This window comes from Polypterus senegalus, chromosome 14 (genome assembly GCF_016835505.1).
Source record: "Polypterus senegalus isolate Bchr_013 chromosome 14, ASM1683550v1, whole genome shotgun sequence".
Lineage (NCBI taxonomy): Eukaryota > Metazoa > Chordata > Cladistia > Polypteriformes > Polypteridae > Polypterus > Polypterus senegalus.
The window spans coordinates 94,447,517-94,471,939 of NC_053167.1; the positions used below are offsets into that span (position 1 = coordinate 94,447,517).

Here is a 24,423-nt window from a genome sequence, read left to right on the forward strand (position 1 = left end):
TATTTACGAAAATACACCACACCAAACATTAAACTGGCCAATACACAGAAATACGAGTTTTTGCAGGCATGACAAAATTAATAGTGTGCCTTGTGTGCCTTTGTCATATATTTATTTATTCATTTTAGTAATTTAGCCTCGGTATTTTACAACACTTTAACAGAAACATTCATAACGTTTAAGTGGTCGAATTATAGAACCCATCATTTCAAAACCAATCTGTTTGTTACGGTGTCCGACCTCGTATATTTTCGTAGTTTATCCACTATGGAGGAATTAAAAAGGGTTTAAATAACGGAGTTAAATACCGTTAGAAACCTAAGGAAAAATATGAGCTCAGCGCTATTAACAATAGAGATCCTGTTGACTGAAAAAACATGTCGTCATCCTTTTAAAAATAAAATTATTTTTGATATAAAATATAACCCATTGTGTCATAAGCATTCCTTATAACCTTTAAACAACATCACTTCGAGTTCAATTTTATGGTGATTAACTATTTCACTTAACGCGATTGAAGATTAATCTTTAGTGTACTAGTTCTAGAAAAAAAATCTAAAAAGTCTGGATGCACATTAGACATTGTTCATTATCTGTCTTAGCGTGCCTTTTCATTTTACTTCTGGATAGGATGCGAAAGCTGGCAGCTACTCTTTTGCTGTACCAGTATAATTATTCTATTAAAATAATTGAATTGTAAATACAGAGTTCGATACTAAGTCGACTGAAAAAAATGTGCCGCAGAGTTGAATTAAATGATTTCAGCACTGGTACTGCATTTGCACACACATATATATATATATATATATATATATATATATATATATATATATATACACACACATAAATATATGTTCAGTCGCTGCATAAAAAAAAACAAAACATTAAAGGCGTTAAAAGTATCATTAATATCAGAAACATAAACAGTATTTTGAGGGTACAACGTGCATCATTTTGGAAAGGCTCGTTTATACTGAAGAGTCGCGGACAGATTGTCTTGGGAGGGATGTTAAATAATTTATTGGACTCAGTCTGTAAGTAATAATTACTAAACTTAATCATAATTGTCCCCAGTCTTAGCTACCATTAACTGGATAACAATTACTAGATCGCTGACAATCCTGTGTGTAATTTCAAACAGAAAAACAAATTCATTTACTGCTTTTTTCCCCTAAATAATAAAAGTGTCCAATGATTTAATAGCTATTAAGACTGGATTATTTTAGCAGAGTACTCCTTATTCTATCCCCTGGAATACCGTTTGTGTGTACCTTAATTAAGCAGTATTTTACAGCAAATGTGCCCTTGCTTTTATTATTTTTATATTTTTACGGGAAATAATTTTGAAAATCTATTTCATTGTAGATTCTTAAATCCTATTTTTTCTGTTAACGAATTTTTAATTTTTTACCGAAGCTTTATACGATCATATCGGTGTTGCTTTAGTCACTTCACTTCCAGTCTCGGTGGAAAAAAGCAATAAAATTAACTATGCAAAACTTGAAATGGGACGCACATAATTACCAGATTTCGGAAAAAGTCTGACATGTTTGCAGAATACGAGACGGGTTGTGTTATGAACACATGACGTTACATAAAAATATGAGAGGGAGCGTGTTGGATCATGCACAGAGCCACAAGCTGGTGCCTATTTACTTTGGAACGATTCGCATCATGTACGATTATTAGCCAAAAACCAAAAGAATTCTGATCTCAAAAAGACTGAGTTACATTGTTTAATATGAACAAGTTCTTATTTGCATAGAAATTATTCTGGACACCCTGTAAAATAATCCATCCTTATGAGACCTCGAGATTTACCGATGGAATAACTGGCATGTAGGTCTGACTGCAATACAGAGATTGAAGTTTGAAAGCAAAACATGCATGACTTATAGACAAATATAATGAAACGATTTCATAATGCGATCAGTTCATATATTCATCTTGTCCTCTGAAGGGGTTACCTTGGTTCGTAATTCGTTTAGCTCTACAAAAGTCAGGATGAACGTTAAGTGTAAACCTTAGCGACTTTTACACATCCTGCTGTTTTAAACCAGGTGCTTTAGGTGAATTTGAATGTCCACTTATAGCAGAACAAGGTGAGAGAAACGGCGACCAGGTGTGCCAAATGCCAGCACTCTGAATGATCATTAGTGTCTGTGAAGAAAAAAAGAAAACAACAAATGCAATAGAAAAGCGGGTACCCTTCATTCACACATTATACTTAATTCGGGTGTTATTATATACGGCAGTCCCGTTTATATATAGTAATCCTCCTGTTAATGCTGGCATTGTGTTGAATATCAATTACCGAGTGCAGGTAGTGTAGCTGATTAAAAACTAAAAACAGTAGGTATGGTTGTGCAGCTCACATGCATCAAGTTCTCCATAATGAGGAAAGCTTTTAAAAGTTCATTCAATGCGAAAAGAAAACCGGTCAGGGTTCTCGCTCTGTCTCTCCCCTCTTTTTTTGATCAGAGAGAAGGGGAAAAGCCTAGGAAGCGCAGTGCAAATGTTTGTGTTTCCTCTTTGTGTTCGCCCAAGATTTGAAAAGAGAAAGATGAAACATGAGAGCATGTTTAAGTACACGGATACGCATGCCAGCTGATAAAAGATGAAGTTACAACGGTATCTCTGACGTTGTTTTCATAAAGATACAAAAAAAAAAAAAAAATGCAAGGACCGTATTCCTCATATAATAACCCATGATGTATATAGGCGTGTTTCGTGCAAGGAGGTGCGGCTAAGAAAACCAAAGCGGAAAAAAGTATCAGAAAAGTTCCTCCCTCATGAAAACAAAACTTTTTAGGAGAGTATTTGAGAATCGCCAATCTGAAAGTGGGAGCTTAGGGAAAACGAAGTCTGTTGGAAGTACAAGGCAAACGGCTTGGGTTACGCTCGCTACTCCTTTGCCAATGTGGATTTTTTTAGCTGCGTTGCAATTTTTTTGAGAGGTGGTATGCGAAAGCCCTGTCGGACACTGAAATGTACTGGAAAAGTGAACAAAGGGTTGTGTATGGTAAAGGTGAAGACAAGGGGAATACACTGAACATTGTCACCCATGATACGGTAAAGAAATCTCTGTTGTACAGTTTGTTCGTTGCCGGCTCTGAGGCCGAGTTAGTTATTATATTATATTTTTGTCAGCAAGATCTGTTTGAAACGGATGGACTGTCTTACATGCAAAATAGTGAGCTAGACGTGATTTACGCCAGTTATGAGAAAAGACTGAAGAGGGGCTTTCCTTTATCCTATTTGGGTTGCTGAAACGAAATCAGCTAAGCGCATTTGACTGGAAAAAAACGGAGAAAGGTGGGAACTGTGGATTACTGTACCTTTTGCATTTTTGTGACATCTGGCATCACACTAGTTGCTTGCTGAAAAATAACTTTACCTTCCTTCCACTTGATCGAGCAAGTAAAATCTTAAGAGATCGAACTGGGTCGTTGAAGATGTTTACGGGCTTTCCTGTATTTTTGTCATGGCTTCATTACACCTATTTGTGTGAGGCTACATGGCCCGCTTACTAGGGAGGGGTGCAGCTGCTCTTTGCATACCACAGCGTCTGATGATCATTGAAACGGGACCGGCGCTAGCTAGAGTGATTTGAAAAAGGTGGGAAGCACAGATCTGTGTCAGACACGCCTGATTAGCACAATTTAAATTGACGTTGACAAAGACTTTCAGACACCCCGATACAAAATGGATCATAATAGAAGGCCCAATAGGCCTGCTGAAACTGTTGACATTTGTAAATCTGTTCGTTATTGTGTACTAACAAGAACACTGGGATTTTATAAACAAATCCGAGACATTTTGTCCCAGTATAAAATTCGCGTAAATCGCCTGCAGCTGTAATTGTTGCTATTTAAGTAAAGAGACTGCTAGTCGTTTAAGTCCTTCGTATTTCCTTCAAATTGGCAATGGAACAAACGCCAGGCTCCTAAAATCTGCAGTAATTAGCCCTCAAGTAGCTTATTAAACCTCTTCACCTTTAGGTTACCCTTTTCAAAGACATTTGGGGTAAACGCTGTTCTTTTAATTGCTGTTATTAAAAAATCAATTCCCTTTTCCCACTGACTCCAAACTGGTTTTGATTGACATCGGAAATTGATATGTGGAGGGGAAAAAACCTTTGTTAAGCAGTTCCGAATCCTAAATGCAGATCTTAACAGAATAATAAACTGAGTATAACCATTTCTTCGAGAGGCTTCTGTTTTTGTAAGCAAGGGGTAGAATATTTACTTTCCAAATGACATCTTAATCATCGCCTGGGTTGTCATGGTGAAAAAGCAAGCGCATGATATTTTATGGGCTGGCATGCAGTGGTTAAAAGACAGCTGGAAAATCTGCAGGTTCTTGTTGTCGCTGCGAGCACAAGAAGTTCTCCAAGTTTGTGTCATAATGTTTTTATTTTATTTTTCGGTAGTTTTTCGTCATGTCTAAAGATTGCGAAGGAGCAGAGACCGGGGCTTTCGGAAGAAGTCGGGAGCACAGAACTGAGACAGAATTGGTAACTTCTCTCCAGTTTCACACGTTATATGACTAAATGATGCTTGGTTTAGCGTTCGCCATTAATCTTGGTGCGGTGCTTACCTCTCGATGAAGTATTCTCTTCAGGGTACGGTCTCTGGCATTGCAGGTCATTGTATGTGATACGCACAGTTTTGTGGCGATGGACGATCCGCGTTGTTAACCGTGGCTTTAGTGTTTCATTTCAGTGGGCGACATTTACTTCAAAATGACAGTGCCTGCCCGCTTTTGATAAGGATAAAAAGGAGATTTAAAGAAAAAGAAAGCCAAACTAATCTCCCCTCTCATTGATTTCAAAATTCTAGAACACACCAGAAGACGTTTTTGAGGATTCCTGTTCTCTTTCACCTTCACTGTCTCCGTCGTCCTCTCCTCCGGGAATGGCCTCCACTTCTCTCTTGGGAAAGTCGGTTTGTACGAGCTGTGGTCTGGAAATTGTGGACAAATATTTGTTGAAGGTGAGCACATTCTTTGATATAGTCGCTTAAAAGTATTATTAATATCGCTATTTTCTCCCAACTCCGTGTAATATTTAGCACCATTTTTGCATTTTTTTTAAAATTTGCCATCTGAAATCTGGTAGAAATTGTGCACAAGGTTTTGTATCGGAAATAGGCAATTTTTCTCTTCAATTATAATAAACCCTACGATCTCGTATGTAAAGACAGTTATAAAAGCATTTATATCCTTATATTTTATTAAACGTGTTAAATGTCAATTATCAAGTACAAGACCCCGCGCGTAAACAACGGCATTGTGCACCGGCAAGAGACCAATCTGAGGCACAAATTAAAAAGCGCAAAATCCATTTTCTTTAAATTTTTTTTTTATATCCCGAAATAAACAATCCAGATTTGATCAATTGTTTAGATACGTTATTTGAAAGATATTAAGATATTACGCGAACCATTTAAAACTTTCAAATGATATCCTGCTTCCTCGAGGACTGATTTTTTTTTTTTTGGTAATATTAAACGGATTTATTAATTGTATTCAACTATTCAAAGTATATTTAATGTATTTGTTTGAATTTGATAACTGCTAGCTTCGTGTGGTTTATATGGTGGCGTTTGTTTTTCAGATCATCCAGTCACGTATCCATTCTTTCTCTAAAACCGCTTTGTAAGATAAGGTTTTGTGTATAAAAGTACAAGTATGGACATATAACACGTGTGTGTGTGTGTATACAGTGTATACAAGTGTGTGTTTGTATGGAAACTGCTGCTTACCTCCCGTATGGGGTTTTAACTTTATTTTATAATAACAGGGTGACACAATTTGCCTGTTCAGCCGTTTAAGTTTTCGTAAAGATTTTCATTATAATTTATTTATTTATTAATTTTTGGGGATAGGCATATTCTGTGGGCTTATTACTTAATTTCTGTTTAAGATTTGTCTTCGTTGTGTGTCAGTTATGTACGATTTATTTTAGTGGGTATATAACGGTGTATAAACTCCTGCGATTGTCAATCTTTAGACTTCATAATAGCTGGTTTATTTCTTTCTAGCAATTAAAAAAAAAAAAAATAAGTTGCAAAATGAGGTCAAACGAGTACGGGCTTTTCGTGGAAGCATACGTGGCGAGATTTGAAAGTAGTGGGTGAAGTTAAACTAACGGCATTCTCCTGGCAAGTGTTCGGTTAAAAGCCGATTTTGTATGAAAGTTTGTGTATATTTAATTTGTATTTTGTAAAGGAGTCGTGAAGATTTGTGCAGCTCCTCCTGTCACGCTCACTTCTCCTCCTTGTTTTCAGCTCGGGTCTTTCCTCCATTGACTCTTCTCTTTCGCTCCTCACAGGTGAATGATTTGTGTTGGCATGTCCGTTGTCTGTCGTGCAGCGTATGCAGAACATCATTGGGTCGACATACCAGTTGCTATATCAAAGAAAAGGAAGTATTCTGTAAATTAGACTATTTCAGGTAATTTCTTAAGCGCAAATGCTTGAGCGTGCGATGATTTATCTGGTTAAAAAGTTTCTTGTAATTCGTGTTTCCAATATTTCAAATACTTGGGTACTATTAAAGCTTATTAGGTTGCTAACGGATACAGACTTTTCTGTTGGACTCGCCAACTAATTCCTGAGTGATTTCCAATCCAACAAATTTTATTTTTGCATTTGCTATTGTTCCATTCTCTGCAGCGTGTGGTATTTCTACGGGCAAAATAAACTAGAAGTTTCTGGCCGAGGTCTCCCACTTCTTTAAAATCCGTCTGTTCGCGCAGACACCATGCCAGTCCAGTTAGTATTTGGTTTGGCGTTACAGTCCTCACCAGGGCTGTGGCTTAATTAAAGATGGATATTTTCACTCCTCCTTGTCCCTTGGAAATTAAAGCACACAACCCTTTGCTTAGTACGTATGTGCATGAAGGTAGAAACGTCTGAAAATGTCCGACAGCGTAATCGCTGGTCTTGGTTATGATAAACGTCTTAAATGACTTGTGTATTTGTTTGAAGAGCAAGTCTTGATTTTTTTTTTCCTAGTGCCCTGATGTGTTGCTGTGATGTGAGATTTATTTTAGTGTTAATTTGTAAGATATTTAAAGCAATAAAGCAAACTTTTCATAATGCACGTTGACAAAATCGGGCTAGTTTGCTGGTGAGAATCTGAGCAGCACGAGCCTATCGGTTTAATATTCATTCTGTTAAGCTGGCACATTATGAGAGCTGCATTTTAGTCTTTGGACCCTCGCTAAATGTCAGAAGGGTCTTTTGTAATAAACACATACTGCAGATTTTTTGTTTCAAAAACATTTCCTGGTCTTGCTACTGTCAGTTTGTTTTTCATAGGCCTATAAAGTGGTGAATTGCTCTTTTGCAGTTTTTTTTTTTTGTTAGTTTTGCTTAACAGATGTTTTTCAATTATCTACTTTAAACGTATGTAGGTTTTTTCTTTTTTTGGTTTTAATAATTGTATTGAACTCTGTGTGTGCCAGAGTTTCTTTTCACATTACTGCTACACTAGAAGTTTCCCCCATTCTGTCACAGTCACTCGGTGTGCTTTGTGGACCTCATGAAGTCGCCAAGAATATAAAAATGACTGGCGCACTTAAGATGGCCTTCACACAACTTGGCCAACATGAACACACTCCAAATGAGGAGCCTGTAGGTGGATGGGGGCTTTAGAATGGTGTGCTGCCCATACTGACTGCGGTGCAGTTATTGGATTTAAAATTCTCGAAACTGCATTCCAGTCTCAAACCCTGTAGTGGCACATGTTCCTTACTTGAGCTGTTGTGCAGTATCATGCGCCACTTGTTGGAAACTGTTTATTGTGAAGGTTTGATATTTTACGCAGTATCTGCTCCACACTCCTAACTCCTTTCAGCTGTCAATATTCTTGCTCGAGTCTGGCGTGAATGTTTTAAGACCCAGTATAATAGAATTTTTCTCCTACCTCACCTCGAATTCTGCTCTCTACTGAACAAAGTATTCTAATGCTTTGAAAGGAGACATTTTAAAAATGTGCAATGCCATTTAGGTGTCTTATTTTTCTTCAAGGATTTTATTTTTTACACTATATAATTTTAATCTGCTCCTTTTCTTGTGACTCTACAGAAGATATGGAACACGCTGTGCTCGCTGCGGGAGACACATACACTCGACGGACTGGGTGCGAAGGGCTAAAGGGAATGTCTACCATTTAGCCTGCTTTGCCTGCTTCTCCTGCAAAAGGCAGCTGTCCACTGGGGAGGAGTTTGCTTTAGTAGAGGAGAAAGTCTTGTGTCGAATTCATTATGACTGCATGATAGACAATCTTAAGAGAGCTGTGGAAAATGGTGAGTGGCCTTAAACAAGGCTTTCTATGTGAACATTTCTGTCTCTCTAACAAAAAAAGTGTGTGTGTGTGTGTGGAGAGTCTCGCAAATCCATTGTAACTTCACTTCATACACATGGTCCAGCATCTGTCTAAACTAAATTGCCTTTATTGACTTTTTGCTAATTGCAGGAAACGGGGTAAATGTAGAAGGAGCTTTGCCGACAGAACAGGAAGTTAACCAACCCAAGCCAGCAAAGAGAGCACGCACCAGCTTCACAGCGGACCAGCTTCAGGTTTGTGTCTGGGGGCAGAAGCTCGGGAGAGACATTTTGACATGACCGAAAATGAACTTTATAACATTTGAGATCTGATGTCCTGCAATGCAAAGGTGGACCACTATACCTTTAAAGGTAGGCTGCATCACCTTGCATTTACTAGACTAGGCACACAAATGGTGAACAAGGTTTATGGAATTAAATAAGTCCATTATGGAGATGGTTGATTACATTAGGGATGATGACGACAAGAAGCCTCAAGCAATTGTGACATCCCAGTAGCAAATGCAACCATGGCGTTGATATCTGTGGTACAGACAGACTAGAAACATATACACAAAAAATGCAAAGCAAGCTTAATTTCTACCAAAAAGTGTACTTGGCTCATTGGCAGTGCCTGTCTAATGAGATGTACCCTGCCAAGAGTAATAAACAGTGCAAATTCAGTGTTTCTGTCTGTGCAGACTATTCACTGATATTGTATGCCTTTATAAAATGAGTGTTTCCCATTTCATTTGAGGCTCATATCTTCAAAATGCTCGCACCTGCTTGTTGACCTCAGAATGAACTAGCTTGTTTCCTTGATTTCAATTTGTGATTCGCATGTGTGACCTTTTGTCACTTTACATAAATCCTCGTGTTGAAGTCTATTTACAGTAGGTCATCTCGAAGTGTCTTCCAAATTACGTAAAGCATGCCGTCAATATGGAGTTTGTCGAGTGCACAATGAAAATTTGATTTGCTAGCTCACGCTTTGTTAAAGTAATGGCAAAGTAGCCTGGGTTGGGGACACCTCATCTTACTACTTTTAACACTAAAGATCTTTTTTTTTTTTTTCTGAATCGCTTGCCTGCCTTGTTTTCAAGCCCATCATCTGTCCCTTTTAAGGTGCACTCGCCCTTACCAGTCCAGTTCAGAGACATTTCTTTAACTTCATGGGGCAAAGTTCTTGAAGTGGTGAGGCTGCCAAGCAACATCCCCTGTGCACCTCCACACCTTTGGTGTTTGGAACCCAGTTGTCTTATTTAAATTAAGATCTCGTGTCCTCCTGTCGGTGATCAGTTGACTATGCTGGTTATTTTTTTCTATGTGTTGGGTTTTTTTGTTCTTTATTTTGCCTTGTATAAGGAATTTTAGTTTTCGCATACCCCTTGGGGTCGGAGCCCCTGGAGCAATTCCAGATTAAGGGCCTTGCTCAAGGGCCCAGCAGAGTAGGATCTCTTCTGGCAGTGACAGGGATTCGAACCTGCAACCTTCAGGGGGTACCAGCGCAGATCCTTGGCCTCAGAGCCACCACTCTGCCGCATGTACTGTATGCTCAATTGTATTAACGACTTTAGAAAGTTTCATAAAGCCCCCATTTCAGTAATGTAAAACATTTATCCATTTTGCCCTTAATATCCATTGTTTAACCCATCTTCCACGTAATAATTGTCCTTCGAATCTTGAATGCTCTGCTCAGGATATGCAGTTCAATGATATTGATGCTGCCTTGCTAATAAATTGCGAGCCTCTTTATTCTTTTATTATGCCATCAATTCCCGAATGGACTCGATTCTTAACTAGTCTCTGTTCTTTAGGTAATGCAAGCACAGTTTGCCCAGGACAACAACCCCGATGCACAAACGCTGCAGAAACTCGCTGAAAGAACAGGACTCAGCAGGCGTGTCATACAGGTTGGTCACATACTGCCATTTATGATAAGCCTCCGTGGAAGATCTTTTCCATGGATCAGTAAAATTGCACTGTTTTTTTTAAGGTCGTGGCTGAGACTGAGCTGTGTAAGAAACAGTTCTGCAATGAGAAGTATGAATGCATCTGCACAATTTGTGTGTCAATTATGTCACAAGGTAGACATCACATTTGTGTTTTTCTAGTGCTGCCGGCACATTGTGTGAAGGCCGAGTGAAATGTAATCTAATTGATCCTGCTGCGAGGCTGGTCCTTTGTTTGTGTTGTAACACTACATGGGTGTGTCAAGCGAGCGGTCAGCTCCAAACAACTTGGTTCTGGGAATGCTTTATAGGGCAGGCTACATAACGTCACGTGAATTATCAAAGTGAAGCGCCGCGGTCTGCAAATCCCTTTTTCTTGTAACGCTCTTTGAAGTACGCACCTTTTTGTTGATGCTTCATTTGAACTTTTTGAAGTATTTAGTGGCAAGTTTTTGGGTAACACACACTACGTTCTATTAAAGTTTTCTGAACATATTAGGCATGGCTATTTATTAATTCCTGTATGCCCCTCGGTCTCTTGTTAACCAGGTTTGGTTTCAGAACTGTCGAGCCCGTCATAAGAAACACGTTAGCCCCAACCATGCCTCCACTGCTCCAGCGTCCATGCAGCCTTCTCGTCTTTCCTCTCCAATGTTGGAGGAAATGGCGTATCCAGCCTACGTATCTCCAGATGGCCCAATGCTGACAGCTTTGCACTCTTACATGGACGGTGAGTCTCTGAAGCTATTCTTCTTGTATTTTTAATGCTCTGTTTAGGATAGTGGTCCTTAATCCTGGTCCATCTTGGTAGGCCGGGTGTGATGCTTTTAATTAACCTTTGCTCAAGAGGATTGCTTGTTGGTTTTTCTTCTTTAGTTGTGTAATACAGAAGTACCCAGCGGAGTGTGTGTTCACTTTAAGAATTTGTACCAAAATGGATTTACATTAATTTTATCATTCAATGGTGGAATCTTTAATAATCTTTTCTGCCTATGAATGATTGTTATGATGATAAGAACAAACAAGTGAAAGGACCTTTTTTGTATAATAAATTATTACACTAGCATATGACTTAATTTGCACCCCAAATAACTAGGGGAAAAAAAAAAGTATTCGGAACAAATGAAACGATATTAAACGAAAAAGTACATTTGCTACAATCAGTAACTGCAATAGCAATACTTAAACTGAAAATGAAAGAAAAATAAAATGCACACCGGTGTATTTTTGAATTGGCAGGTAATTTAGACAAGTCTGATTTAATCAATGCTTTAAATGGCCACTAATTAGCAGGACTGTACTATTGTGCCAGTGCCCACCTAAGGCTAGAAGTTCTAGTCTGGTACTGGAGTCTTGGAGGTTTCTGGAAGATACTTTATTTAAATCAAGAATATGTGAAATTACAGATGGTTTTTAATATAGTGCTCTTTGCATTTATGTGTTAGCTCCTCAAATCAAGCAGAACATTAAATGTTTAGAGTGCTGCACTGAAGAAAATGGATACAAATACTAATAAATACTTTAAGAAGGTAACGAGGGGATACAAATATTCTGCTCTTTCCAAAGGCAGAAAGCTTGATGGCACTGGAGAAGAGTAATATATAACAAATACATTTATATAGCACTGAACTACTCAAAGTGCTTCACACGGCCCAAGGGGAGCCACTTCAACCACCACCACCAATGTGTAGCTCCCACCTGGAAGATGCGATGGCAGCCATTTTTACGTTAGTACACTCGCAGCACATTAGATGTTAGTGATGGAAGAGAGAGAGTTTGCCGGTAAGGGACAGGAAATGATTAGGGGGGCAGAAAGACCAGGCCATGATGAGCTATTTAGCCAAGACATTGGGATACACCCTGTTCTTTTTGAGTAATGCCCAGAGATCTTTTATGACCACAGACAGTATGGCACCATTTTTGCATTGCAGTCTCCCCATCACTGCACTGGGACCCCCACACAGAACACATTTTAAGTGCCCCCTGCAGGCCTCACCAACACTACTACTAGAAGCAACCCAAGTTGGTCTCCCATCCAAGGACTGACTGGGCCTGAACATACTTAGCTTCAGGAGGTACACCTCTTGTGAAGAGTAGATGGCATGGCTGAAACAAACCCTGGTCCAGCAGATCTAAGGTGGCTGGCCACAATCTCTCCCTGAGCTTTCTTCTATTATAGAAGCATAACTGGTCTGGCAAGTGTCCACAACTGTGGTGGTGACGTGTGACTCGATTAATCATGGGGTCATATCGAAGTGTCCATCCTGCTTTGGAGGTCATTGGCCACTTTAAAGGGGTGCCTATGAGGCTGAAAAGAGTGACCATCCATTTCAGACTGAAAGTGACAGTTATCATGGAATTTAAAATATACGAAGATCAAGAGAGTTTCTCTTGAAGGACTGACCCATAGAAATGCTGATCTAGAAAGTCAGTTTGTTTAGAAAGGCGGACATTGTAAAAAATGTTCTTTGTGACTGGTTAAATATTTTAGGGGTTTGGATGTAGCTTCTGGATTACACAGATGGCTTTTACATAAGAAATCTTGCCACTTTCTGCCTAAGATTTAGGAATCGGCTTGCAGTGAAGTTTGGTATGCAATATTGGGCTGCAATCAAACATCTGTCCTAATTAGACAAGATTTGCTTGAAATTGTAAATCGGAGCTCGAAGAGGCTGAAGCACAACAGACTTGGAGCAACTGGAGTCCTAGGTTTGTGGCCAGTAAAAAGAGGCTCTGCTGGTGTGCTCTGGTGTGTCACTTAATCCTAATCGGTCTCTAGTAGTCGGCCAGTCCTGGTCAGGATGTGACACAAGGAGTGTGGCCTGCTGGACCAGATGTAATGGCTCAAGTACCAACGTTGAGCAAATGCCACGTCAATAATTCATCGGCATTAAACGCTGCACTTGAAATGTACGCACTTGAAATCAAATCGGCTAAACAAATGTATGGTATGAATGAAACAGTAAGATAAAGTTTGACCACTGGGAAGATGAAGTGAATGTCTTACAGCCCCAAGGGGACAAATATTAATGTTTTATTGGGCTGGCCTGGTGGACCACAAGCTTGTACAGTCAAATCGGTGCCACTGAGTAAGTTACTTCACTTGGCTGTGTTCAAACATTTGGACATTCCTCCAGAAGTGTGTGTTTGGTGGTCCGAAACCCAGAATGGAACTTTAGGAATGTCTGTATATTGCAGACAGTTTACATGCTCTGTTGAACAGAGTGACAGGTTTCAGCAATGCTAATGCAATTACAAAGGTTTCTCTAATAACCAATTTAAAATAATGAAGGGAGTCCACCATTAGGACACTGAAAGTTGAAAAAGGGGCTTTGCAGTCATATGTTAATAAATCCATAGTTTCAAGCAATAGTAGCCGTTGGCATCACTAGGAACAGTTTGGTTGTATTTTTAAATCAATTGATGGTATCTTGATTAATAAAAACAAAAGATATACATTTCTGTCAAAAACTAAAACCTATTCAAGTTTTGAATGCTTTTGTGTATATATTAAAGTGGTGGTGCCTAGCATAGACAGCCATTGTTTTGGATGAAGCAGAAGTGAAGACTTTTACGGTAACACTTGCCACTCCTGTCACCGCTCGCAAAGCTTGATCTAAGGCAGCCATCATAAATGGCATACTATTATTTGATTATCAAAATCTGCAAAGATGATAATCTAATTGAGACTTTTTTTTTCTCTTTTAGCTCACTCCCCATCATCCTTGGTGTTTCAACCCCTGCTTCCACACAGCATGGCAACGTTACCAATCAGCCATGCCTGATTCACCTTTGTGTATTCCCAGCAGTGAGCAGCTGCTATCTATTCAGGTTGGAAGCTTAAAGAAGTGCATGGATAATGACAGGTCTAAAAGAAAAAAATGTATGTTATACTAACATATGCAAACTACTTCCATTGTTCAGTGTATTGAAGCTACACTGTTGGGGGCTGGCATCACTGACGATATACATGGGGAGGGAGGGGTGGGTTCTGGCAAACAAAGTGTGATATTGTGATGCTATTTTGTTTAGTTTGTGATTTATTCATGGTGTATTTTCCTATGTGTTAATTTATTTGATTGTTGTATTTGGCGGAAGCACTTTGTTAAAAGAAATTAAATGAGTGTGAAAACTTTTATGCGGCCCATCTCCGTTTCTGCAGTTCATTACTCTGACTGTCCTGTCGTAATGGAGTTAGGAACACATCAAGGAGTGTGGTGCTTTATCTCGCTGTATTTGTGGAGTTGAGCAGGTTTACTTTCACTCCATGTTAACCACCGAGTTACAAGTAGTCTGTATCAGTTAGTCTATAAGGAGGGTAGTGTGAAATGTTTATGCACATTAAATTGATGATCTGACGTTACAAATGGATGGCATTTTATGGAAATGCACATGCAGCTTCCAGCATTACTGTTGTCGCACCATTATAGTGCTGTGGAGTTCTCTGTTCTGACAGCGGCTGAAGACTTGCTCACATTTTTAATATCCTTACCTGTCATTTGTAAAAACTTTTAATGAGGACAGCCCGAAAAATTGTGACGGGTCAAAACAGGTGATTAGACCGCTTAATGAAAGGCAAAATAAAAAAAACATTTGACAGTGTGACTGACTAGAACTGTAAGCTGTGTCTTCAACACATACATACAGTACTTGAATATTAGTTAATTTAGTCATTAATGAAGACCACTAGGATTATTAGTGTTGTATTAATTGGGCACAATGAGACAGTGCTTGCCAGCTAACGCCTCGTGTAAGTGTTGGCAGGAAGGCGTCTAAAGTTGGGCGCATATGTACAACTGCGTAGTTCTTGCAGCAAAGCTGTACCATTGGATACAAATCACTACCTTGTAAGGGTAGGCAGAGAAAACATTTTTGATTTAAATAAGCATAATCCATGACTGAGCATATGTGTGGTTAATACTCATTTGATGTGGTTAATGTTACATCTACTGAAAAGTATTTTATTGTGGTTTGGCAGATGTCGGACTCCTGTACAAACATCATTCGCCAGTCTGTGCGTGTTAGAATTAAGAGTGCGCTCAAATACTAAAGATGTTTTAATGAGAGACTGAGAGGCCGTCTACACGCTTCCCAGAATGGTGTTTCTGTAGGACTGTGACTAGAACTCCCTTTAGTTATGGGGGAAAACTAAGACTTCAGGGACACAAATCAGTTTTGCTCCAAGAACGACACACACATTTTTTTTTTTTTTTCCTTGAACAAGTAAATCAATAAACCCCCCAATTTCTACTTTTAATGAACGTTTAAACAAAATTGTCACTCTGCCTTCATTTGACAGATCTGACCAGTTATGGTGGCCTCAAAGTGCTAATCCTCCTAAATTGGTTGGGGAGGAACGGCATTGTGCCATAACAAACTAGAAGTTGTAAAACTGGTGCCGAGAGTTGATGGGCACATGCAAGTAATGCCAATGTCGTATTACATGACTTCTAGTTGTAGGGGATGTCAGACTTGACAAATGCAGTTGCTGACCCTCTGACCTGAGCAAGTCAATTTGCATGGCTGGGAATGTCACATTTACATGACTGGTGGTCAAAGGAGCGTGCCACCACTGCCCCCAATTCATTTAGAGTCTGTGAAGGAGAATCACTGGAAAAGTTGTGTAATGTGACATGGCCTTAGACTGATGTGACTGACATTACAGGACCTCTAGTTGGAAGGTATGTCAAACTCAATGACTGTCGTTGCTGATCTCATTGCCTGTATGTGTCAATTTATAAAACAAATTGCATGGGATGTCAAATCGTTTGACCATATGATGACTTTCCATCACGGTTATAATCGCACGCTTGCTCCTTTTTCTGTTGGCCAATAACTTGCTGCCTGACAGAGCTGGTGCTATGTGCCAAATTCACCGACAGGTTCAGCCACAATCTCGATGCGCTTTGTGTATGTTTGCACATCATGTGAGAAGCACCCACTGTGATAGTCCTGTCTGTGAGTCCATTGGAAATGACTCTGCCCCTGATTTTATTGAAAAGTGACACACTAATTCTTAGACGCTTGTCAAGACCGTTCAATTTATGTCACAATATCGCAAACCGAGCATGTCATACAAAGTTTGGAAACTTCCAAATTTCCCATGGGAAAGCAATAGGGAGTCTTCAAACTTGTTTATCCCAAAACAGAGAAACTTTCTGTGTGAATTCAACTTCGAATTGGTTTACTTTTTCAACGTTGGCTTTACAGCAGTTACAGTAACTTTTTATTTTCCTCCTTTATTCACTTGCAGTACGCAGCTGAATGTTGCACCATGTATATATTTTCTGTCTTGTTTTATCCCATTCTGTCATGCTAGATAAAACGTGACACCTCGGACAGAGATGCCTCCCTTCTGTCTTTGAGGTCTAAAACACTTGCGTTTCTTAATTCTTGTTGCCGCACGATAAGCGTCGTACTTCTGGGCGAGTGCTCATTAGTTGTCTGTTCTCACGCACACCAGGCCTGCCACTAGGACTAAAGACGAATCAAACTGTCACAGCGAGTCGTGGACCGAGTTGACCCTCCGCTAAATGAAGTGCACAACTGAAAATCACTGGAAAAGTCGCGTAATGTGACACGGCCTTTAAGAATTTCACCGTATTTGAGTCAATATTCATATGCACCATTGTCAACTTGAGCTGACCATTCACGGTTTCTGCAGTTATTTATGAACTAAACTGGGGTGAGATTAATTTCATTTTGTTGTGGGTTTGTGTTCTTCAGCAGGCAAACCATTTCTACAAATGAAGTGCCCAGTGGAGGTAGATGTGTGTGCCGGCCATGGTGAGCTACACGTTTGAGACGCATATCCAGTACATTTCGCCTCTGTGCTCAAACAAATGGGAACATCTTTTTAGAAAATCTGTCCAGTAGTAGTTTGCTTGACACTATAGAAGTAAAAATTCAATACAAATCCGGCATTCTGAGTCCAACAGCCCGTTTTTAAAAAAGAGGTTCTATCAGCCAGGTTAGGTTGGTGGATTTTTTTATTTCATTGGTTTTGCATTAATATTAGAAGAGAATGTTAAAATATTTAAAATAGAATACATTTTAAAGTTTTTTTTTTTTTTTTTGTCAAAATGATTCACAAAAAACATTTCTGCACAGCAGAGGCACCAAGTCCATCAAATTCAAATTCCCATGCACATACACTATAAAATACTGGTTTGGCATAGTGCAAATAATTAATGTAAATGATGGCTGTATCCTAAAATTAATACAACAGAGATCCAAAGCAGACCAACTTCAATTAATAGAAAATGTTTTAAAATGTATAAAATTTTGTGTCATCTTGTAAAATAACATTTACCCTTTTTAAAGTTAACATCTTTTACAAGAAAATTAACCTCATGCTTAAAAAGGAAACCTAGCAGGACACTAAACATTTTCTGGCTGTTGTGAATATTCTGAATTTGAAAGATTTAATATTTCCATTTTCATGGAGGCATCTCCATAACGTTCAATACAAAAAGTCCATAAGCTGCTGCACTGAGCAGGGCTTTCACTAAAAGATCAGCGGTGGGATAGTCTGCTGTCCCCTTGTATCCAATTTTAGTGCAGAGCTACCAGAATTGGACTCTTATTAAACTGACAATGTTTGTTTCATGTTTTAATGAACATTCTCACTTACACCAGACTAAAAGATTTTATTTTACAGTCATGTACAACTGTTAAAATGCTTCATAACAGTCACACACTGTACCATCATGGGTTTTGAATATTTTGTTCTAACTTTTAAAAAGGAAAATGGCCTGTTTCCATATGTTCACTGCAAAAATGTAATGCAGGAAAAACCTGCTGGGCACCCGTGCTGCTGATGATGGTTGTGACAATGGAGGGCTACGCTGAGCAGGTCTCTTATGGGACATCGAGCCCAGTTTTTCTGCTCCTACACTTTAAACAGCCTGCCAGTGGTGGTGGCAGCAGTGTCTGCTCATGTGCTTGTGGAGGTCGTGCGCCTCCATCTATTCTGCTCGGTTTGGCCAAGTCACTCACTGGTTTAAGGTTTGGTCAGTAAATGACAAGCACAATTTGACACTTTCATTGCCTGCAGCTTGGGGGGGGGACTGGAAATGTGCTGCTTTATACGAAACTTTCAGCAACAAGCAGTCGAGAAGAAACAAAAGTGCAGTTAATCCCCAGGACTGTTTACAGGCTGAAACAGAAGCTTTTAGCCTCTATAAAAGCAGGACGTGGCCCGATGCAGTGGGGAGGATACAAGTTTATTGTCACAAGGAATAGTCTGGCTAGCAAAAAGTTATGAATTTTTAAAAGAATCCAACAGACAAATCAACCCACAGTGGTGTAAATGCATCTGGGGGGAAAAAAAAGCGCAACCTGATTTCTGTTGCACAAGACGTCCATCGGACTAATAATTACATTTTTTCATCATGGTTATTAAATCAACAAGCTTTTCCAAGAAGCATTTGATTTATTCTGAAATGCTTTACAAATCCCCTGGAACTTATTTCTTTTAAGAGGCATGTCTAGCTTTACAAGCCTGCACTATCACGATGGCCATTTTGACATTATTTGACACTAGTCGCCTACTTGGGAGGCTCATTCTAACAAACATTTTTTTTTCTCCTGTTTATGGAGCTGCACCGTTGGACATTACAGAAGCCAAGCCCAGCCATCATCCTGGGACACACACATGAACTCGTGTATAGCAGGCCATCACTGGGGATGTGAAAGGAAACTCCGAGCTGAAAAGGAAATTCTGGTCATTTTGCCAGCCAAATGTTTTTCTCTATACAATATTTAGGATTATTCTAAAATGTTAAATACCTTCAGGATTTCTTGATACAAGTAAATACTTTAATACTTTTCATGTTTGACATTACTTACATTGAAAAATCAGATAATGGATAAACATGCTAAAAATCCATTATGTTAATATTATAAGATCTTCAAAATGATTTGAGAATTTGCTGGAACTAAAACAGAATATAAAAGTCAAAAATGGTAAATGATACACATTTGGCTTATAATAGGTAGGCATGTTGGTGTGGTCATTGGCCAGTACTCGAGTAATAACGACCCACTCCACAATGCCATGGAGAAACTGACGTGATAATCTGTTTGGAAGTTTTGCTACTGTGAATAAAACATTTTGGCAAGATCAACTGCAGAAAACAGCAATTGGAGATGTGGCAATAAATGGTGTCACCCTAGTGTAATGAACTTTTATGAAATCGGACAGTCTCACTAAGGAAAAACCATCAATCTGAAATTAAATGACCGATTAATACTGAAAGATAGAGACGATATTTTGAACTCTTACCAAGTCGTGGTGTTTTTGTGGAAAATCAGTGAAGCAAAATATAAACCATAGCACACGTGCGAAATGTGAATAATGCAGTAACATTTCTTGTTGCTTCATCATCTTATCAGCAGAGAGCTTTTCTGATAAACTTTGGTTAAGAAAAAGAAGCTCTTGTAATGTCGTCATCATCATTGTGTTTGGGCCTTAGTTAATACGGGATTGGATTTTGCTTCTTTAGAATCTTCTTCAGAGATGTAGTCATATAAAAGGGTCTCTCTTCGGACCCATCATTCCTCTCAGCGTCTTCTACTGGAGAAGGGAATTCAATAACTAAATATCAGTATTGTACCTGGAGCTCAAATGTCAAAATTAAAAAGCATCATTCAATTACTCTAAGCAACTTTTTTTTACAACAGAATGCAGCAAAAGATTCATAACTTCAGAAACTGCTCAATAAAAACAATCCAAAAATGAATATCTGAAGTCATTTGCATAACAATTCTGTACATTCACTATGGATGCCTGCTAGGTACAGGAAAAAAAAAAATTAAAGTGTTAAAATGTTATCAATATTAACAATAAGGTTCTTCATAATATAACATGGTGGTCAGATTGTTTGTGGACTTTGTCTGAAGCTGGTTTTAAAGACCATCCATGACAGCCAAAAGGTACCATAAAGAAAAGTAGAAAAGTACTTTGAGTACAAAAATTGGCTGCCGTTTGGCATCTAAATCAGCTTCTGATTATTCACTTGTAAATATCGCTGTGAATGTGTATTCCTAACCTTATACAAAAGTGTGCATACTGTACACAAACAAAATTCAATGGCAAAGGCCCCAAGGCTCAACTGCCCCATCCCCATATGCCAGAGCTGACTCAGAACTATGTCACACATTAAAAAAAAAAACGTTAATAACCATACTAAACTCTTAAAAAATTCAGGGTTTGAGCCCAAAATGATAGCCATAAAGTAAGAAAATTCAAGTATTGTAAACTGGAAAGGCAGTAGTTTTCCTTTTCCTTGTTTCTTTCCTTCCTCTGAAGAGTTCTGATTTGAGATGTGACAGATAAGAAAAAAGAAAGCAATAGTGATGCTGAACACACTTGGACCTGAATGGATGTACAGTAAGTATAAAATGTTACTAAATAGCTATACAAAAGTAACTATAGTAACAGAGTCATCAAAGAAATTGTCCAATGAACATGTAGCTCCTTGAATCGGCTACCTTGAAAACAGGATGAGTGGTTAATGCACCCTCTGGGAGATGTCAGGTTCTTCCAAGTCTTGGCAGATTACAATACCTTCATTTTTAATGCAAGTTTATATCTACAAAGACATAGCACCATATTCAAAGTAGTAATATTTATTGAAAAAATGTCATCAGTTCCACTTTTTTTTTCAAATTTTGTATGTGTGTGTATGTGTGTGTCTTTTTTTTACAAAAAAGTCTGTTGTATAAACACGATTAGTATTCCATAGATTTAGACAAAAAAATCCAAAGATTATTATATTAATTAGGATTATAAAAATGTAGTACCACACTAGTACAAAATTACCAAAAAAATGGCTTTGACATCCTTTTACAAAGTGAGTCCATAAAGGTGTTCAGCTTGAGATCCAAAACATGTCCTCCTCTGCAGTGGAGCTAGGCACATTAGCAAGAAACTAACTTGTTTCTAAAGCACTGCACAATCCTGATCCACTCCGGCTCTGCTCAGTTTTGATCACATTGCTCACATTTTCATCGTGCACATTGTAATCTTAGGCCCCACCTGTCTGACTTTACTTAGGGGATGGACTTTCCTGCCCGGCCGACGTGCAACAGAGGCGTTCACCTCATGGTGTATTCAGGGGAGCAGGTTGTGGCAGAGGCATTATAGGCGGATGCATGATCAGTGTGTATAAAATTATGAGCTCGGCCAAATGCAAGAAATAAAAGCCACCCCAGTATACTCAGAGGCTCACCGGTGAGGGAAGACAGAGGAAGCCTTGTTTACCTCCACCTTTATAGTACCTCTAAGGTTCATTGAGTGTCCATTTTGTTTTGGTTGCGCATGTGATAAGCGGGTCCAGAAAACTTAACAATGATTAATGAATAGTCCCCTTGTTCATGATGTCAGCTACTTTGATTTCTAATATATTCCTACCTTATGCTTACTTACTTAAAAGAATACTGCACCAAAATGTTTTTTATATGTTACTTACTCCATGGTGTGCCTAGTGAAGGCTGGGGAAAAAAAAATTATGTCATGTTTTCATTTAGAATGGAGAATAAAAAAAAACTATCTGACAGAAAAGAAGTCTATGGTGACCAGCATTGGACAAAAATATCAAAACAGCCGTGAAAAAAAAAAAAAATCCCACCAGAGACGTTATCCAGTTGTATGCTCACACCACCTCAAACACATGTATGTTTACTAAAATATTGCTAAATAAATCCCTTCTAAAACACACTATTGTGAACTAAAATGGAACACTTAGACACGAACGAGCATTTGAATTGCAGATCCTCCTCTCGTTGTCACTTTTAGAGTATGGAGGATGTCAGGATTATTCGGTGGCAGTCTGTGAAACTGTGCGGGTGAAGCGACCTTCAGATACGCACACGTATAAATAAGCCGTATTCTCTTCCTGATAACATTCTTCACTCACTTCGGTTTTTTTTTTAACAGCTCACCTTTAGTTGTACATGCCTAATGGTGAACTCTGCACTGCTAAAATAACGTGAATAAAATGTTAGCCAATGAACAAGCTACTACCAGTCAGGACTTGTGACCAATGAATGTGGGGAGGGGGCGGGTCTTCAATTGAAATACTCATTCACATCCAAGTGTGTTCCAGTTGAGTTCACAAGAGCATATTTGGAAGGAATTTATTTAACAATATTTTAGTAAAAGTACACGTGTTTGGGATGATGTCAGCATATGACTGAGTGATTTGACATGGGAATTATGCAACATAAGAAACATGGGATTTTTTTCACAGATATTTTGATATTGTTGTCCAAAGTTGGTCACCATAAACTTCTGTTCTATGAGGATCCATTTTTTTTAACTCCGTTTTACATAAAAACATGAAATAACATTATTTCTATGCCTTCACTAAAAACTACTGAGTAGAGTAAGTGACATATACAATCGTTTTTTGAGGAGTATTTCTTTAATCGATGCTTCCCTTGTTCATTTTTTGGGAACATTCAATATTAAAAGAATAGGCCACCCAAAAATGATCCTTTTTATGATTGTTTTTATAGTGATGGCTGACAAAAGTTTTTAAGCTTGTATTTTCATGCCGAGATAACAAAGTTTAGGGGCCAGTAGGTGTGGGAGGCCATTAAGGAAACACAGCAAACAACATTCAAACATCCTGTGGTGGCAGAAACTTTATTATCTCTGTTCTCCTTGAAAGCACGAGCCTAAACATTTTTCTCAGCCATCACTACAAACAGCATGGGGTAAAAAACACATAAAAGATCATTTTTGCATGGAGTATTCCTTTCAGGATTGGGATCTCTTCTACCAGTACACAATATATACACATGATTAAATCTGTGTAAACTTACATAGTTAAATATTTCTTGCTTTTGCTTTTTCTGATAGTGTTTTATATTTATGAATCTGTACAATCATGCTGATTCTTCCTACCTTTCTGTAATCAGAAATGAATATTTAATGTAAAGTAAATGGTAAAATCAGATTTCCAACTTTGAAAATATGCATGGAAACATATCCACTCTGTGAAGAAGAAATAAAATCACAAATATAAAATGTATACAGGATTCTCATTTCTCTTTAAATCACATAAAGAACGCCGCCTGTACAAGGCACTTTGTCCAACACAGATGCATTTTGTTACGTTTTGTGGGCACTGGAAACTCTAAAAGTGATTATGGACTTGGCATACGTGTCAGCACATCTGAAAAGCCATGGCCAATGCTAAGCTCACTGTATCATACTTGCTTGGCGCACTCAGAAAGATGCTTTGAATGTTTAAATGGCTTTCAGGTACTCCACATTGACACGCATGTGAACGTCCGGCCGTCCTACACTCAGATCAGCATGAACTCCGAGAGCAGGCAAGGGGTCTTCCTTCTTCCTCTTTTAGTACAGCCTGCTGTGCACTTGTTTGCTTCAATAATCTGCTTTCATTAACAAACATATGAAAAAGCGCAGCGAGTGTAAAAAAAGACAAAAGAAATGATTAGCATGTCACAAAATCATAAGTGAAATTGTTTTTCAGTTTGTATGGTTTTCAATAGGCCAGATACTAAAAGAAGCATTGGCTGAATTTGTCTTTGCTCTTACAAAATAAAAACCATTTCCTAAACTGAAAACGCTGTCGATTATGCCAGTAAGATGGAATCTGAAAGTGCAATGTCTGATAACAGAAGGCATGAGACTGAGTCAGCTAGTCAGGCAGCTATCTTCACAATGTAAGACCATCCCTGAAGCACCAGAGGAATGAATTGAAGCCCATTAGTGTGCCAGCAAGGGTGAAAAGTGAACAGAGCCCAGCGTCACCTTCTCTCTGCCAGTTTGTGTTAATGTTAACTTCTGCCAATGAGCCCTGGAGTTACCCTTCAGCCACAAATTGTTTAAAGCATGCTTAGTTTATGAATAAATAAAGCTATTTCAGATGAAGTGAAGCATCCAACGCAATTAGGCAGCAGCCTTTTTGGGGTTTTGTTCGTTTCTTCCCAAGATTCTGTGCAACTCAGGAGACATGAAGTAAGGCTTTCCTGCTGATCCATCATTCCTTTCTAGATCTTCACCTGAGTGCAATACACAAGCAGGCAAGGACGCCATTGTACAAAAAAAAGGCGGAGAAAAAGAAAAAGAGAAAGAGAAATGAGAGAAAGCTTGTTAGAGC

General features: G+C 38.7%; 2 protein-coding genes across 11 annotated transcripts in view; one reads left to right on the forward strand and one right to left on the reverse strand.

Annotated features, from left to right (window-relative positions):
* Positions 1 to 2,131: 2,131 nt before the first annotated feature.
* On the forward strand, positions 2,132 to 14,421 carry lhx8a (LIM homeobox 8a). 6 transcript variants are annotated; one of them, XM_039735278.1, is made up of 9 exons: positions 2,668 to 3,072; positions 4,433 to 4,516; positions 4,842 to 4,994; positions 6,335 to 6,456; positions 8,094 to 8,314; positions 8,485 to 8,588; positions 10,151 to 10,246; positions 10,835 to 11,015; positions 13,994 to 14,166. In XM_039735278.1, the coding sequence occupies exons 1-9, from the start codon at positions 2,989 to 2,991 to the stop codon at positions 14,068 to 14,070; spliced, it is 1,122 nt and encodes a 373-aa protein (XP_039591212.1). In that variant the 5' UTR covers positions 2,668 to 2,988; the 3' UTR covers positions 14,071 to 14,166. The 6 variants fall into 6 exon arrangements, with proteins under 6 accessions (XP_039591211.1, XP_039591213.1, XP_039591212.1 ...); XM_039735282.1 differs by lacking the exon at positions 2,668 to 3,072 and adding an exon at positions 3,089 to 3,315; XM_039735281.1 differs by lacking the exon at positions 2,668 to 3,072 and adding an exon at positions 3,360 to 4,224.
* A 2,835-nt stretch (positions 14,422 to 17,256) lies between these two features.
* LOC120515151 (choline transporter-like protein 5) overlaps positions 17,257 to 24,423 on the reverse strand; it is a 303,584-nt gene continuing 296,417 nt past the window's right edge. For 3 of the 5 annotated variants that reach the window (XM_039735900.1, XM_039735903.1, XM_039735901.1), the window contains one exon: positions 20,985 to 24,325. In XM_039735900.1, the coding sequence (XP_039591834.1) occupies positions 24,213 to 24,325 (113 nt within the window). In that variant the 3' untranslated portion in view covers positions 20,985 to 24,212. Of the gene's footprint in view, positions 19,863 to 20,984; positions 24,326 to 24,423 lie in introns of those variants that run through there. The other 2 variants (XM_039735902.1, XM_039735904.1) reach the window with 1 other exon arrangement.

Coding starts and splice junctions, on each gene's coding strand:
- lhx8a (XM_039735277.1), top strand. CDS start 2,147: ATGATCATTAGTGTCTGTGAAGAAAAAAAGAAAACAACAAATGCAATA. Junction 8,589..10,150: donor TCACAGCGGACCAGCTTCAG/GTTTGTGTCTGG, acceptor TCTGTTCTTTAG/GTAATGCAAGCACAGTTTGC. Junction 11,016..13,993: donor TTTGCACTCTTACATGGACG/GTGAGTCTCTGA, acceptor TTTCTCTTTTAG/CTCACTCCCCATCATCCTTG.